At 33.6% G+C, this 14,095-nt stretch overlaps 1 protein-coding gene and 1 long non-coding RNA gene across 8 annotated transcripts; one reads left to right on the top strand and one right to left on the bottom strand.

Annotated features, from left to right (window-relative positions):
• Positions 1-32: 32 nt before the first annotated feature.
• Positions 33-710, top strand: LOC125385656. Its single transcript, XR_007225166.1, has 3 exons — positions 33-137; positions 195-397; positions 602-710. It is a non-coding gene; the product is annotated as an uncharacterized LOC125385656 (long non-coding RNA).
• LOC100647031 (glutaminase kidney isoform, mitochondrial) lies at positions 668-13,931 on the bottom strand. Of its 7 annotated transcripts, XM_012312181.3 has the most exons (13): positions 13,660-13,931; positions 11,399-11,496; positions 8,189-8,224; positions 6,866-6,965; positions 6,654-6,796; positions 6,015-6,388; positions 5,465-5,745; positions 5,191-5,367; positions 4,804-4,964; positions 4,219-4,362; positions 3,763-3,903; positions 3,365-3,590; positions 668-3,075 (listed from the first exon to the last, which is right to left on the bottom strand). In XM_012312181.3, exons 1-12 carry the CDS (start codon positions 13,750-13,752, stop codon positions 3,410-3,412), a joined length of 1,929 nt encoding a protein of 642 aa, XP_012167571.1. In that variant the 5' UTR covers positions 13,753-13,931; the 3' UTR covers positions 668-3,075; positions 3,365-3,409. The 7 variants fall into 7 exon arrangements, with proteins under 7 accessions (XP_012167571.1, XP_012167570.1, XP_003397882.1 ...); XM_012312180.3 differs by having other exon boundaries at positions 668-3,590; XM_003397834.4 differs by having other exon boundaries at positions 668-3,590; positions 4,219-4,344.
• Between the last annotated feature and the right edge of the window lie 164 nt (positions 13,932-14,095).

Genomic DNA, 14,095 nt, shown 5'->3' with positions numbered 1-14,095 from the left:
CAATCTTAAATGCCTCGATGTTATGGAACGGAGTTTATTAAACTTTATATGAATGACATATACCGAATAGTTTACCACGTGCTATCTAGGAAAAGAAGTTTTATTATTTCAGAAAGTGAAGCAAGTTTTTGCATAAGGTATGCTCTTGATACATAAAAAAATCGACTACATATAATTCTTTATTTTGAAAATAGGTGTTTTGTGTATTTCGAATACATGTTTTAAACACATTTTAATATCGCTCAAGATTTAACTGCGAGTGATCGTAGCAAATCAAAAATCGATTTGCGATATCGATCTATAAAGATGAAAGATTCGATGTTATGAATTTTCATATCGTTTTACGATTGGTATCGTGATCGTGATGAATGAAACATTAATTTATGAAATTTACCGAGTGAGTTTCTTATTTATGTTATATTTTATATTTGTATTAATTATATTTGTCATATTTTTATTTTTAATAAGATTTCATCAAGAATTTTTCTCTTCTAATTAATTTGACGCATATAAATAAAATTGTGGAAATATTTTAGTAAATTTATATAATTAGGTTTAGTTTCTTTTATAATTTTTAATTTATATAAATTTTATAATTTAGATTCGCTATAGAGCTACGAACTTATTTAGATTCGTCCGAATGGTCAAAGAATGGAAACAAAAGATGTGTACTTGAAATATTTATTTCACAAGCAATTTAAGTACAATCATGGAGATGTACGAGTTACGTATTTCTAAAATAATTTCTCCAACTCCTCTTCTTTAAACGCAATTTAAAACATTCTTACAAAATATTAATACAAATAACCCATTCTATTGTTGTAGCAATAAGAGAAGAGAATAAAACATGATCGGATCGAGTGTTAATGAACGGAATAATGATCGTATCGATGAAAGTTATTGTCCACTTGTAAGTGAAAATCTGAATTTAAATCAGTTGGAGGATCGTATAATATGTAGGCAGAAAAAGGTATTTTATTTTTGCTGTTTTTACTTTCAACCGACAATATTGTTATCCGTATATATCGTTAATGTTACATTAAAGATTCAAAATATCTTCTAATTCAATTTTCAACTTTTGGAATAAAATAATAGTATTCGTGAATCTGATTCATGATATTCACGCGAATGAAATTAAAATAAAATATTCGATGACATTATGTATTTCATCATAGATAAAAAGAGAATTGATTTTTAGAAAAATCAGTTATAATTTATATAAAATATTTTTGCTTTAGCGTAGTAAAATTATAATATCGTTCAATTGAAAGTAAAAGTTGCTTTTGCATAGATACCTTTCCCAACGTTAGATATCGGTATTATCTTTCGTCCATTGGAAGAATATTTTGTTATACATTATGTATATATTCGAAATAGCATTAATTGGACGTTTCGAAACATTCAAATGACGGAGAATTCAGACCTTGAAAAGTTACATATTTGCGAAGGTAAAATTTTTGGAAGATTTATTTGACACAATGCTTTTAAGTATTCATTTTTTTTGTTTTGCTTTTTACATTAATCAAGCTTATTTCGTTTTTTCGACAGTCCTGGTTAACTTAAGAGGAGATAATTGACGCTCATTGTACGTGTCCTTGCTAATCTACCCGTTGAACGTGATTTTTCTTTTCACTTCTTAAGCAACGATAACTGTTCGAATTTCCAACAAATCTCCTGAATGAATTTAAGAAGCAAACTTCTTCGTTTTCGTATATGTATAGATCTTTCTCTTTCAGCAGTTTTTAGATACAATCGTTTAGAAATTTCCAAGTTTAGGTAGCATTATACAAAACAAGTACGAGAAGTGTTAACATTCGTGCCTTTAATTACTTTTATTTCAAATTAGATGCGAAACAATAGAATGCTACATAAACTGAAATTTTTGTTTAAATAAAAAATTAGATTTAAATGCATTTTGCAAGAATCACAAAGAAATTTCCAATTTAAGCACGTATTCAGAACGATATGTTTCTCATCTGGGGAATCTTTCATGACATGAAAATTCTCTTTTCAGGTAAAAGATTCCAAACAGACAATATGCCTGTTATCCATGCAGTTCATTCCACTTCGAGTCTTCGATTTTTACATGTTCTTGCTCACGAGACAATGAAGAATCGTACAAAGCGAAATTTGATAAGTTTTTTACTCCCCTTTGTATAATTACCATTCCTTCGTCGACTTTAAGGCAGATTTCGAGGTAATTGACGAAACGTGACACTAACACGAACCCCTTATTCGGCAATCCGGATTTCAATAATTTTATAAAGCAAATAATTCACAGAAAAGTAAGTTTCTTTGAAAGTTAAACAATATCAATTTTCTGGACTTCCATTTTGCCAAATAAAGGGTTGAACATCTGATTGAATAAACAGACAGTGGTAAAATGTACCACCCGTACAGGAAGCAGAAGACGCTTCCGGTAGCTACTTTTTGTTGTTCTCTTCCTCTACTAATATAGAGATCCACGATCCTTATCCCTTTGACTAATAATTTTATATATAGGACACAGACAATCACAGTTCTGGTTTTTTCAATTTAAAATATCATTATTAACAATTATCATAAATAAATCCTTTTATTCCAATATAATACTACGCTGATGAAATATAATATAACATAACAATAAAATGGAAGGTTAAACGAAATGGAACAGGAAATATTAAAATTAGTAAAATGTTAATTGCAAATTGATAGAAAATGATTCTTAGTTGTACCTAAATTTGGAACTTTTCCTTCTCGATATTTAAAGCATATACCGATGAACACGTAGGAACGAGTATCGTAGTAAATGAACGAAATGCTCTTTATGCTAATATAGAAATTAATTATCATCGGTATACGTCACTTCTCTTGCACAATCATTCGAAATTTAAATTAATACTTAAACAGATGACATTTACGTATAAGTATATTACAAAAAAAAGAGACGAATTATTCCTTATTATAAGTAAGATCTAAATCACGTGAATAATACTGTAAAATTACCATGAACGTGCTAGCCTTCTATCATCCAAACTGCTGCTATTTCATGAAACGATAAATCTTTAATACTAAAAATGCCGTACGAATCGTATCCTGTTAACAAGAAACAAAAATAATTAACATAGTTCAAAAAAGCATTCATACATTTCTTAAAATCTATACACATACGCACACATTCATACAAAAAAAGATCAAATAGTTAAGATACAAAAAAAGAAACTATTTGATGATAAGAACAGGATTATAATAATTCTAGGCTAAAAATTCAATTAATCGTAAAAATAAACTAAATCAGCCGTAGGGTGTGTTTTTGTAGGAAAATAATTGATTCACTGTGATCTCGAGATCCTTCCGTCATTTTCTTATTGTAAGTCAATCATACCGCGCACTTTCCATGAAAAATATCCTATCTAAAGCTGCTATGATCTTATGGTATCGGTGTTTGCGCCGTTGATTCAGCTACTTTTCTTTGATCCCCTTCCTCCGTATTATTCTCCTTTTCTTCGTTTTCCTGTTCCGTCTTTAAGGCCATAGCGTAGTTGTTTAAGTATTCCACCACCTGCATGTGTCCGAATGTTTCTGCCTCATCGATCGGCCTTTTTCCCCATCTTAAAACACGATATTTTCACGAGAAATTGTTATTTTCTATTTTGGTATAGATTTACAAATTAATCGAGGGACTCTGAATTAGTTGACTGGGAATTTATTGTAAAATTTATCTTTTTTATGGAAATTAGAGGATACAAAGCTAAAAGATAGAAAGACTAAGATGGCACTTACCTGTCTTTAGGATTGTGAGGAACTCCACACTGTTCGATTAAAAATTCGACACAATCCAAATGCCCTTCGCTAGCAGCTAAATGCAGAGCTGTTCGACCATCATAATCCGACAGGGTCATGTCCATTCCGCTCAATCGATGCCTGAAATTAAATATAAATATAGATTATAATTTATATCCGTATCTCTATGGCTCTAAAACTACAACTGTTTATGGAACACTAAATCTGCAATCGCTAAATTTCAAAGAAATTTTTTAGGCAATTGAATATTTAAAAATTCTTAATTTGTAAGTGTTCTGATCGCAAATAACCGTTATAAATGATCAATAATTTTAATGATAGAAAAATATGATTGCACCGAAAATGTCTCAATGAGCGCGGCAGAGTTAAATAAAATACGTCTCAATAATAGCAAAGCTGAAGCATATTAATAATCAAATAATTAATGATAATAACCTTCTCATCGCCGTAACATCGCCACTGGCTGCGCTGAACAGAAGATTAACGATCGACAGCCCTTTGGTTTCGTATTTGTGCCTCCTCGGGTCTTTCTTATTAGTCGCGTGCTTCAGATTGTCGTACCTGTGATCATAGTAGGTGCTACACTAATCGGGACGGGATGGAAAACGACGGGACATCAATGAACACAGACGATGTAAAGAAGAGAGTAATAGGCAGAACGTGTTTGTTCGGGTTTGGTATGTTCGTGCAGGGTTTGCGTGTAGCAAGGGTTGTGAGAAAAGCAAAGGAAGGAGAACAAACAATTTGATTAATGTGTGTTATCACTGATCTCGGTGGTCTTTTTATAGCATATACAATCAAGAAATTTTTTACATCTAAAAGTGGACATCTAATCGTTTAGATCTTTCCTATGTTTCGTGTGTTTGCAGCTACTATTGTTTCTCTTTTTCTTTCGCTTCTTTTTTATTTTTACAAAGGCTAATACGTTGTTTCTATTGTGATCGTTAGTGTGCAAAATGTAACTAAACATAAGTTGAAATCTATGCAAGCACGCTAAACGAAAGTCAGTAACATGCGTACCTATGAAAGTTGAACTCAGAGACGAGTTCCTGACAGAATTGGACCCCTCTGCAGGAGTTCCCAAGAGGATCCAATGGTGGAGACCACGTGCAAATACCCATCACGTTTGGTATCACTACCAAGAGACATCCTGACACTCCGGACTTGGCTGGTATGCCAACCTATACTCAGTTACATAATTTATTTTCAATGTCTATCAATAATAAGTTGCGAAGGATAAATTGATAGAAAACTTCAGAGGAAAGATAAGCAATAAAAAATTGCATTTTCGCAAGATTTTCATTTTGACTTGATTTCTTCTCGCGACTTATTTTTGTTAAGTTACTTTTGATGACGAGAATATTTCTTTCTAGCTTAATATCCTTCCTTAAAAAGGTAAAAAATTACCTTGAACGCAAATTGGCCACTGTAGTCGTACATTCCACAGCTGTGCATTAAACTCAGAACATCTCGAACGCTGTCAGGCTTTAAAACCTTTTCTTCGGTGATGGGACAAATACCACCGTTGGCCAAAGTAGCCGCCATCACTGACATTGTGTCACAATTCGCCTCCATGGAGCAACACTTTGCAACAAAAATATTATTTAAATATTTTCTCAACTTTATTTTCCTCGTATTTTCTGTAGCAAGTTATGACGAAAGACAAACCAAGAGAATTTACCTGAAAATAGAAATCCAAGATTTCTTTTAGATTCGATTTATCGGGATAACAATTGTGTTCCCTCATGTAGAATCCGAGTGCGTAATTTCTGTCAGCAGCTTCCCGTTCCGATAAAAACACAGCGTTGTTGAAGCCTAGATTCTCTTCACCAGCTAGCCTCTTGAAGTAGTTCATTGTAAAATCGAATTTTTCAGCTAAAGTCATTTCAGGCTTGATTAGAGACTTTAGGAGAGAACAGACTAGGATTGCCCCAGCGTTGATCATAGGATTATGAGGTTTCTCTGTAAGGAATTCAATATTTATACACATGTGTGACATCTTATAACATAAAAATAATAAAACATAAAAATATCAAATACGTAAAACGATAGCAAAGAAATCTTAATAAAAGCAATAAAGAGTATTTATAAAGCTAAGAAGAAGATATTCAAACTATAGTACTCGTTATTATTTTTAATAGGTAAAATTAATTTTTATTTAGACTTTGTTCTTTAATTGCGTTCATAAAAATATAAAATCTGCAATCTACGAATAATAATCTAAAACTTACTGTTGTAATCTAGCACCAACTCGTTGAAGTTTCGTCCGGATGGTTCCTGACCGACGTATTGATGGACCACTTCCTGTCCCAGCCTATCTAAAGCGATCGCATAAGTCAAGGGCTTGCTGCAACTTTGCAAAGTAAACGGGATCGAGGTGTCGCCGATGCTGAATCTCTGCCCATCGATCGTGCAAACGGAAACGCCCCAGTAATCTGGATTCATCCTCGCTAATTGCGGTATGTACGAGGCGACCTTGCCCTCCGAGTTCGATTTGCATTTCCAGTAGAAATCCTCTATGTGCTTGGTGAAGCCCGACCAGTCGGGGATAATGAATTGATGCCTAAACGCCCGTGAGATCAGCACTATGTTCGGATTTATAATTCTGAAATACAGTTGAAATGTTAATATTAATTAAAGCTACTCATTTCGAATCATTTGATCTTGAACCGATCTAAATCTATGAATTTACGAACGAATCTAAGAAATCTAAATCTTCCGCTTCGGTAGATCTTTTTTAAATCATGTACAGTTGTTAGCAGAAACAAAAGAAATTGGTAGAATTCTTTTTAGCAATTTATGTATCGCGAATTTTTATTTTTTAAATAACATTAAACGAGAGTTACGTTAATTCGCCGCGAGGAAATTACCGTCTAAATTGTTCTCTATTCAATTTTTGAGTCTCGTGAGATACACCCTCGTGACCTCCGCACTTCAAGTGTTCCTTTCGTAAATTATCCGTGAATTCTTGAAGTCTAGGATCTTCGTTTCGCAAACCGGTGGTCCTCAGAGCCTACAATTATATGAGAATGAAATAATAAACGACCAATTACACGAAGATGAAATTGATCGATATACTTACAGCCAAAAATTTTCCCACCGCTAGGAGGCCGGTATCCTCGTTTTTAAACATGTCGAAGAGGACATCTTCCGCGTTCGTCGCTTGATCTTGATCTCTAGTGCTGAAATAAGTAGAGAAATTGCACGATTATTCATTTCATATTTGTGTAATTTTAATTAGATCGCTGTGTATGGATGGAATTTGTAAAATAGGAGTAAAAATGCGGAAAATAGCAATAAAAATTCAAACTACCATCTTCTCAATCTACGTTGGTGCAATTTACCAGAGGGAGGATATAACACACCTACTATTGTGCATCATTCTACTTATATTCTTGCCACGTGGCATGCAACTTATTATCTTGGCAAAGTGACGAATTTACTTGACTTTATAACATATATCTTTGCTTTTATCCATATACATTAATATAAAGTTTTGCGAACTTCACCACTGTCATGCATAACTATTACTAATCATATAGTTGATACAGTATAGTGGGGATTGTACGCATAAGCTAGGATCTATGCCAATATTGGTTATTCGTAAACGTAACAAAACATACACCACAGAGACATTTGAAACTTGAATCTCTGTCTGAAAAGTTTTTAGCGAGGGAAGCTAAATTTAGTTGTGGCTGCATCATCGTCGATATCTTGACTAACGTTGTTGACGTTTATTGAATGACGTAATTTATTAACACTAGTTTTTATTAGAAATTGATTAGATCAATGACATTATTTATAAAAAAAACAAAGTTAGAAAAACAAGATTTACTAGACATTTACATAGTACATTTACTAGACGATATTTATGATAGATGATAGAACTTATATAGTGACCTACAAAAATATTTGAACACTTATAGAAATCTTCTACGAATATATTACACAAAATATTTTAAAATTGCATCAATACTGTAATGAGTGACAGTGATGGTGAAATCTTAAAATGTTTTAAATAACACACAACGTATACATACCTGTATATAAATGTTCTCTATGGTAAATGTTCATTGTAAGTAAGTTAATTGCTTTTAGGGAGAATATTGTTATATAATGCAAAAATTCGAGAGATTTGTTATAAAGTTTCTTAGAAAACTTAAATTCACCCTGCAATTTCAATCATATTAAAGCTACAAATCTCGAAGTTTATGACAAATTATAGCGATTCGAAGAAGCTTGACAACGGTTTGTATACATAGTCATAGTATTCAAGAAATAGGAAGACCTATTATCACTTCACCAAAGGAGAATCCAACAGCTACAATTTACAAAAAATGATTTGAAACATTCCACATGTTGCACCATGCAATAGTTGACAGCAACATAGTTGCACAGTACTCACTACATGTAATGACTGTCATGAATGAAGCTGTACTCGCTGCAAAAACAGAATAAGGACAAGAGATTAAAAAGAGAATCGTGTATTTTACCTAAGAAAACGCGCCAGCATCCTCCTCGAATTTTCACTCTTCTTTTCTAACCACATTGAACACGTAATTTTCGTTCTCATTGAATAGTATTCAGGGTCGACGAAGCTACTTATCGGCACTAACTCTGAATTTTCCATTGAACATTTATCGTTCAATTCTATGCAAGGCATAACGATGCTTTGATCCGTATTCTTCATGTTTTAAAAATTAAAAAGACTGTATGTAACTTGAAATTAATTTACTATTTCTTGCAACCCAAAATACTTAATTGGAGAATTATCCAGTAATTTTTGTTTAAGCACTGATCAATAAACGATTCAAGTATTAATTTAAAAAATAGATATTTCGAATTAATTGGCACATCGTTCCGCACGAAAGTCACAGTTTTGATCGATAATGTCCAATTCTACGATCTTGATGGACGTTCTCCAAACGGAAGATCTTTCAGAAGAGTCACGGACAATTCCTCCACAATTCTTATCAGGTTGGTTTGTACGAGATAACCGGAAACGCGGTCTTATATTAGCTGGGAAAAGCGACCCCACTCGAACAAAGGAAAACACGATCCGAAAATAGCGGAAGGTGCTAACAGGTAGCAATCTCCATGAGAGTGGTTCGAGTATGTATATTCTGGAGTAAATAGGTTCGGTACATTGAGATTCCGAAGAATTGCATAACTGCAAACAAAGATTGCCTACTATTTAGTTGTTCTGCTTCGTCTCTTTACTCATCTGCTACTGTACTTCATGTTTTCATATTTGCGCAGTATCTCAATATTTTCCACACCATTTCCACATTTATTAACCAAATTTGATAAGATCCTTCCATTTTAATTTCAATTCCTATATATTCTATTTATTTATTTTCTCCAACAGAATATTATATTGAATGAAATGATAATAAATTAAGTAATTAAACATGGATTTATAACGTATAGAGTAATTATAATATATATAATAATAAATGGAATTTAAATGAAGAAAAACAGAATTTGAGATAAATGTCCGAAGAAATTGTGCAAGGGTATTTCTTAAGGGAATATTTTATATCGAAGAGCTTGTTCAAATTTTATGTTTGACGCATTGGTTGCATTATAGCACGATATGAACATGTGATTTACGCAAGCAAACGTTGAATGCTACACAACGAATCACACCTGCGGTGAACAGTTGATTAGGCTTAATTAGAACCACTGGATCGTCACTGTCGACGATCGTGTGGTCAATAGTGACAAAAAACGTTTAGTTCAATTTAAAACCGACAATGCGAAAAATCCTATGCAAAGTTGAAGGTAAATAAAATATGCTTCCAACTTCAACAAATTCGCTGAGATTTTCATAAATCTCAGATCCCTTTTTACGTTATTGGAGACATTATATCCTAATTTCCTTCGAAAGAAAAACCATATCTTCGTATTTATACAGTGTATATTATAGTATAAATCAACCACAAATCGCAGAAATCATTTAAAAATAAATCACATCCGGACAATTTTTTTAACTAATGAAAATGATACGATATGGAAATATTATGCGTATGGTATTGATTTTTGTAACAATTCTTACCGTAAGTACGTTTTACGAAAATGAGGGAAATCGTCTAGAAATGGTTCACAGAAGTCGGAACTGTCCATTATCTTCTTCCTTTAACGCGAAAAGCAATCGATCGAATACTAATCGTCCATTGTTGAATGAGAAGCTCTATTATCTAAATACGTCTATTTCAAACACAAGACACTCTTCTGCGAAGGATCGAGTTTCTCGAAAGTCGAGCAAAGTTCTGAGACACAACGAAGGGACATCCTTTGGAGTATTTAAATGGCCTGCAATGACGTTCAGACAATAAATTACAACCTATGGGGTCGAGTTCTCTGTGGTTCAATGGTTCTCAATTAATAATCAATATCATCTTTTCGATGTCATCAACTTACGAATTGAGGAAAATAGAATTTTGAAGGAAGATCTATAATCGAATTAATTACAAAAGGAAGAACGGACAGATAACTGAAAGGTGACATTAAAGAAATTAATTTAAAAAAGATGTTGCAATTGCTTGAAAGATAAGAATACACAAATTATTAGTGTTACAGGGAGATTTAAATAGAAATGACAGAATCAATGGAGGAATAATTGCATTTTTTTCCTTTTTGTATCATGATAATTAACAACTCTACAAATAGAAGCGATTGAGAACCACCAGTATCGATTACTTCGGATTTATTGATACTCCATTGTGTTCCACTTAGTAGTACGTATCTATTTCTTCATTGTTACGAGAAACGATTCTCCTTTTTTCATCTAAATGAACGAAATGATTAAACATCTGCGAAGACTATTGTACTCGTTGGCGTGGTTCAACTGCTCTGACTTCGTTCGTTGTTTGAATTATGCAATCGAAACAGTTTCATTACACTATTTGCAGAGATATTCTCTCTTACGTATCACAACCGATGATTTCGAAACTAATGATTGATAAAAAGAAACCAGTGATTAACCCTTTGACAGTGAAAAAAAAATCAAAGAACTCGGAATGAACAATACATATTAAGAATAGTTGCTTCTTTTTCGTCAAGACTCTCTGCATTTCTTCTTTACCTAAATGTAGATACTCTCTTCGTGAAATTGTCCAATCGCAAAAGTGATAAAATTGCGAATTAAAAAGAGGAATCAACTTTTGAGATTTAACATTTAGCCTGTATGAAGCGATGTTCCATAATGTACATATCTCGTATAGATTTTGCATAGATTTTCATCGTTATACCTTGCGAAATCTCATATTCTCTGGAGAATTTAATCTAACGTCGTAGTTTTCCTCTCACGGTCGTTAGCTATGCGAAATTCGAGAATGTCGCGTAATTACGGATCATTTTGCGCGATTAAATGTAACACCGTTCGAGTCGTATCGCTTATTGTTAATATCAGTAGCTTCGTGGCAGAGAATAAATAACGAGAACGCGCGTTCTTTGAAACGAAAGTAAAAACATAATCGAGTTGTTTAAAACTAATTTTATAAATAGATATTTTTTAGATTACGCTATAATTACAAATTTAAAGATATTCAAGTGACTTGTTGCAAAAATTTAGAATAAAACAGAGGTAGAAGTAAGATAATGAATTAATTACCGTGTCTGTGCTCGTTCCAATTCTAAGGCACTTCCAAAAGCGGCATCCAAGTACTTTGCACTTCCTAGTTTCTTCGACGCTGGTACCGCCGCTCGTCTCTGAAATAATGTAGAAACTAGTTAGAACAAGCATGTTCGAAGAATATTTCGCTTTATTTTATTTTCTAATTTGTTACGATTTGTTGAAGAACGCTTCGATTTTATTTGAAACTTGTTCTTTTTGTTGAATGTTTTCATTATATAGTTCAAATTATCATCTATCGATATTTAAGTGTCTTTAGAAAAATATATTGTAAACTGAATTTCAATTCATTTAACGTAATATATTCCATCCATTCGTTATTTCAGAATAGTAAAATTAAATATATAAAATTCTATTCTGTGCGTTTGCTATTCATTCTATTCTGTGTCCATTTTTCCATTTCAAAGTCAAATCCGATTTTTCATTATAAAAGCGGTGGAAATGAAAAGAGAAAGATGCACAATTCCGCTTTCTAGAAACCGGTCCAGCGATCGATAAACAAATTTCGGGTCGGTAAAACGTACGAGGGGTGAAAAGTACTGGTTGCCAAGCAATTCTGTATTGATTCTTCGATGAATCAACTACCACAGCCCTAAGCCGAAACCTGCCACGTGTATCCTTAATTCAGATCAGCAGGATCTGCGTGAGAACGAAAACAATAAAGGAAACGTACAATTGTTTCTACAGATGCTTCACCCATATTTTTCATCTGAATTTTGAGCTATTCCCTGTAACTTTTAATCCAACTTTTAGTTGAATGATCGAAAGACGATTCAAATAATTGGGAAGTGGTTCCTCTTGCACTGAAATGTACCTCGTCTCCAAAATTTCATACACAGTTTCATAGAGTTTACAAGTCACAGTGGATTTTATTAAATACATTATTAAATCTTAAATCTTCTCTAAGTCGAATCGAAAGTTAAGTTTTTTAATCTTGCAGGATTTTCATTTCTAAGGAAAAGTATAAATACAAATACAAGAACAAATTTCGAATTTGCATTGTGGAAGAATAATTATTTGCAATTTCTTCCGTTTTCAACCCCTCTGAGACCCCTCATTTTTTCCACGATATTGGAAAACCAATTGTATAAATTCCACGTGACTTTTAGTCATACTAGAACAAATACTATAAATGATAAATAACGTGAGGCGTATGATAGCTCGTTGACGAACATTGACATCAATTTATCGCGCAGAAATGTTAACACGGTCTAATTTAAACGCGTGTACTCCAAGTAGCCGCGTATTTCTGTCGCTGAAATGAGCTATTGCTGTCGCCCACGTGGACACACCGCGAACGAACAATTTTAACACATGTCCTCCGTTATGTTCGACACCTTTTCCCCCTCGAACTGTATACATTGTATGATTTATGTACACATTTATACAACAGTATTATTTTTCATGCAAATATTCACAGAATGTTAAGATTAAAATAAAAGTAAATATATTTTCTTGGATATATGTCGAATATTTCGATAAAAGAATATTCAATTTATTACGCTCTTTCATTTAGACTTTCGTCTTATTTAACAACGTCTGAGTTCTCTTAGTGATTGATCAATCAACGACGATTCTCCCTCGAGGTCAGAAGCACCTCAACACTGTCTAATCAACGAATCCTCTAATCCTCTAGAAGATTCTGCTCGTGTCTTCTGAATACTTGTACTTTCCAAATTCAATTAGCGTAACCAAATATTCCAAGATCCTTTAGTACCTTCGAAGACAATTAGTTATAAAGTTTATCTAGTCTAACTCTCCACAAAATAATCAGAAAATAATCAATGTTGAATGCTGCTGTTGTTCTCCAAAATCAATTATCAGCAATTGAACGTTCTTTCATCCTCTATCCAACACATATTTCATAACCATCTGCAAAGTTTATAATCCTTTAAATATTTCTCAGTCCAGCTGTCCATAAAACTTTAAATAGAAAATAATCAGTCTTTAATAACTCTTGTTCTCCAAATTCAATTATCAGCGACTGAACATTCTTTCGTTCTCTATTTAATAAATATAAAATTCTACAACACCTCTTAATTCTAAAGTCAGCGGAATCATTCGGAATAAATTATTAAATGTTCTCTAGTCTAACTCTCTATCGAATACCAAGCCGACGAAGCAATCGATGAGACATTCTCACGCCGTGCCAAAAAGCCCGAGCACTTGGCAATCCTCCAATCAATAAATCCATGAAGTAGAATCTCTCGGAATCTACTTGACCTTGCAATTCTTCGCACCTTATTGCTTGTGTGCAGCCTTCTGAGTCCGTTCGAGCCGACCTTGACGATCTTCAGCATTCTCACGCCCCTGACGATCGCCTCGCAGTTCATTCGAGCTGTTCGCCAAAGCAAAGCGCGACTGCGAAAAAGTAACTGGACGTGGATTAACTGGCACGAAGATTTACGTTGGCTGACACTTCCTCCTTCGATCTTCCTCTTCTAGACACACGTAGGTTCTCAGAAACGATGACACGAGAGACCCTCGACGTCCCGACAATAACGTGGTACTGAGGCAAGAAAGGGTCTTTTGCCAGGAGGGAAAGAAGCCGGCGAATAGGGCACATGCGCGACTTCGACGCGGCATTGTGAAATTCACCGGAGTAAAAACGTTCATCTGCTGGCTGGTGAGTGAATGGAAGTGATTGCTGAACGGGTTGATGCGAATTGGATCTTT

Source organism: Bombus terrestris, chromosome 9 (genome assembly GCF_910591885.1).
Source record: "Bombus terrestris chromosome 9, iyBomTerr1.2, whole genome shotgun sequence".
Classification (NCBI taxonomy): domain Eukaryota; kingdom Metazoa; phylum Arthropoda; class Insecta; order Hymenoptera; family Apidae; genus Bombus; species Bombus terrestris.
Note: the sequence above shows the minus strand (reverse complement) of the source record. Positions and strands in the feature narration are given on the sequence as shown.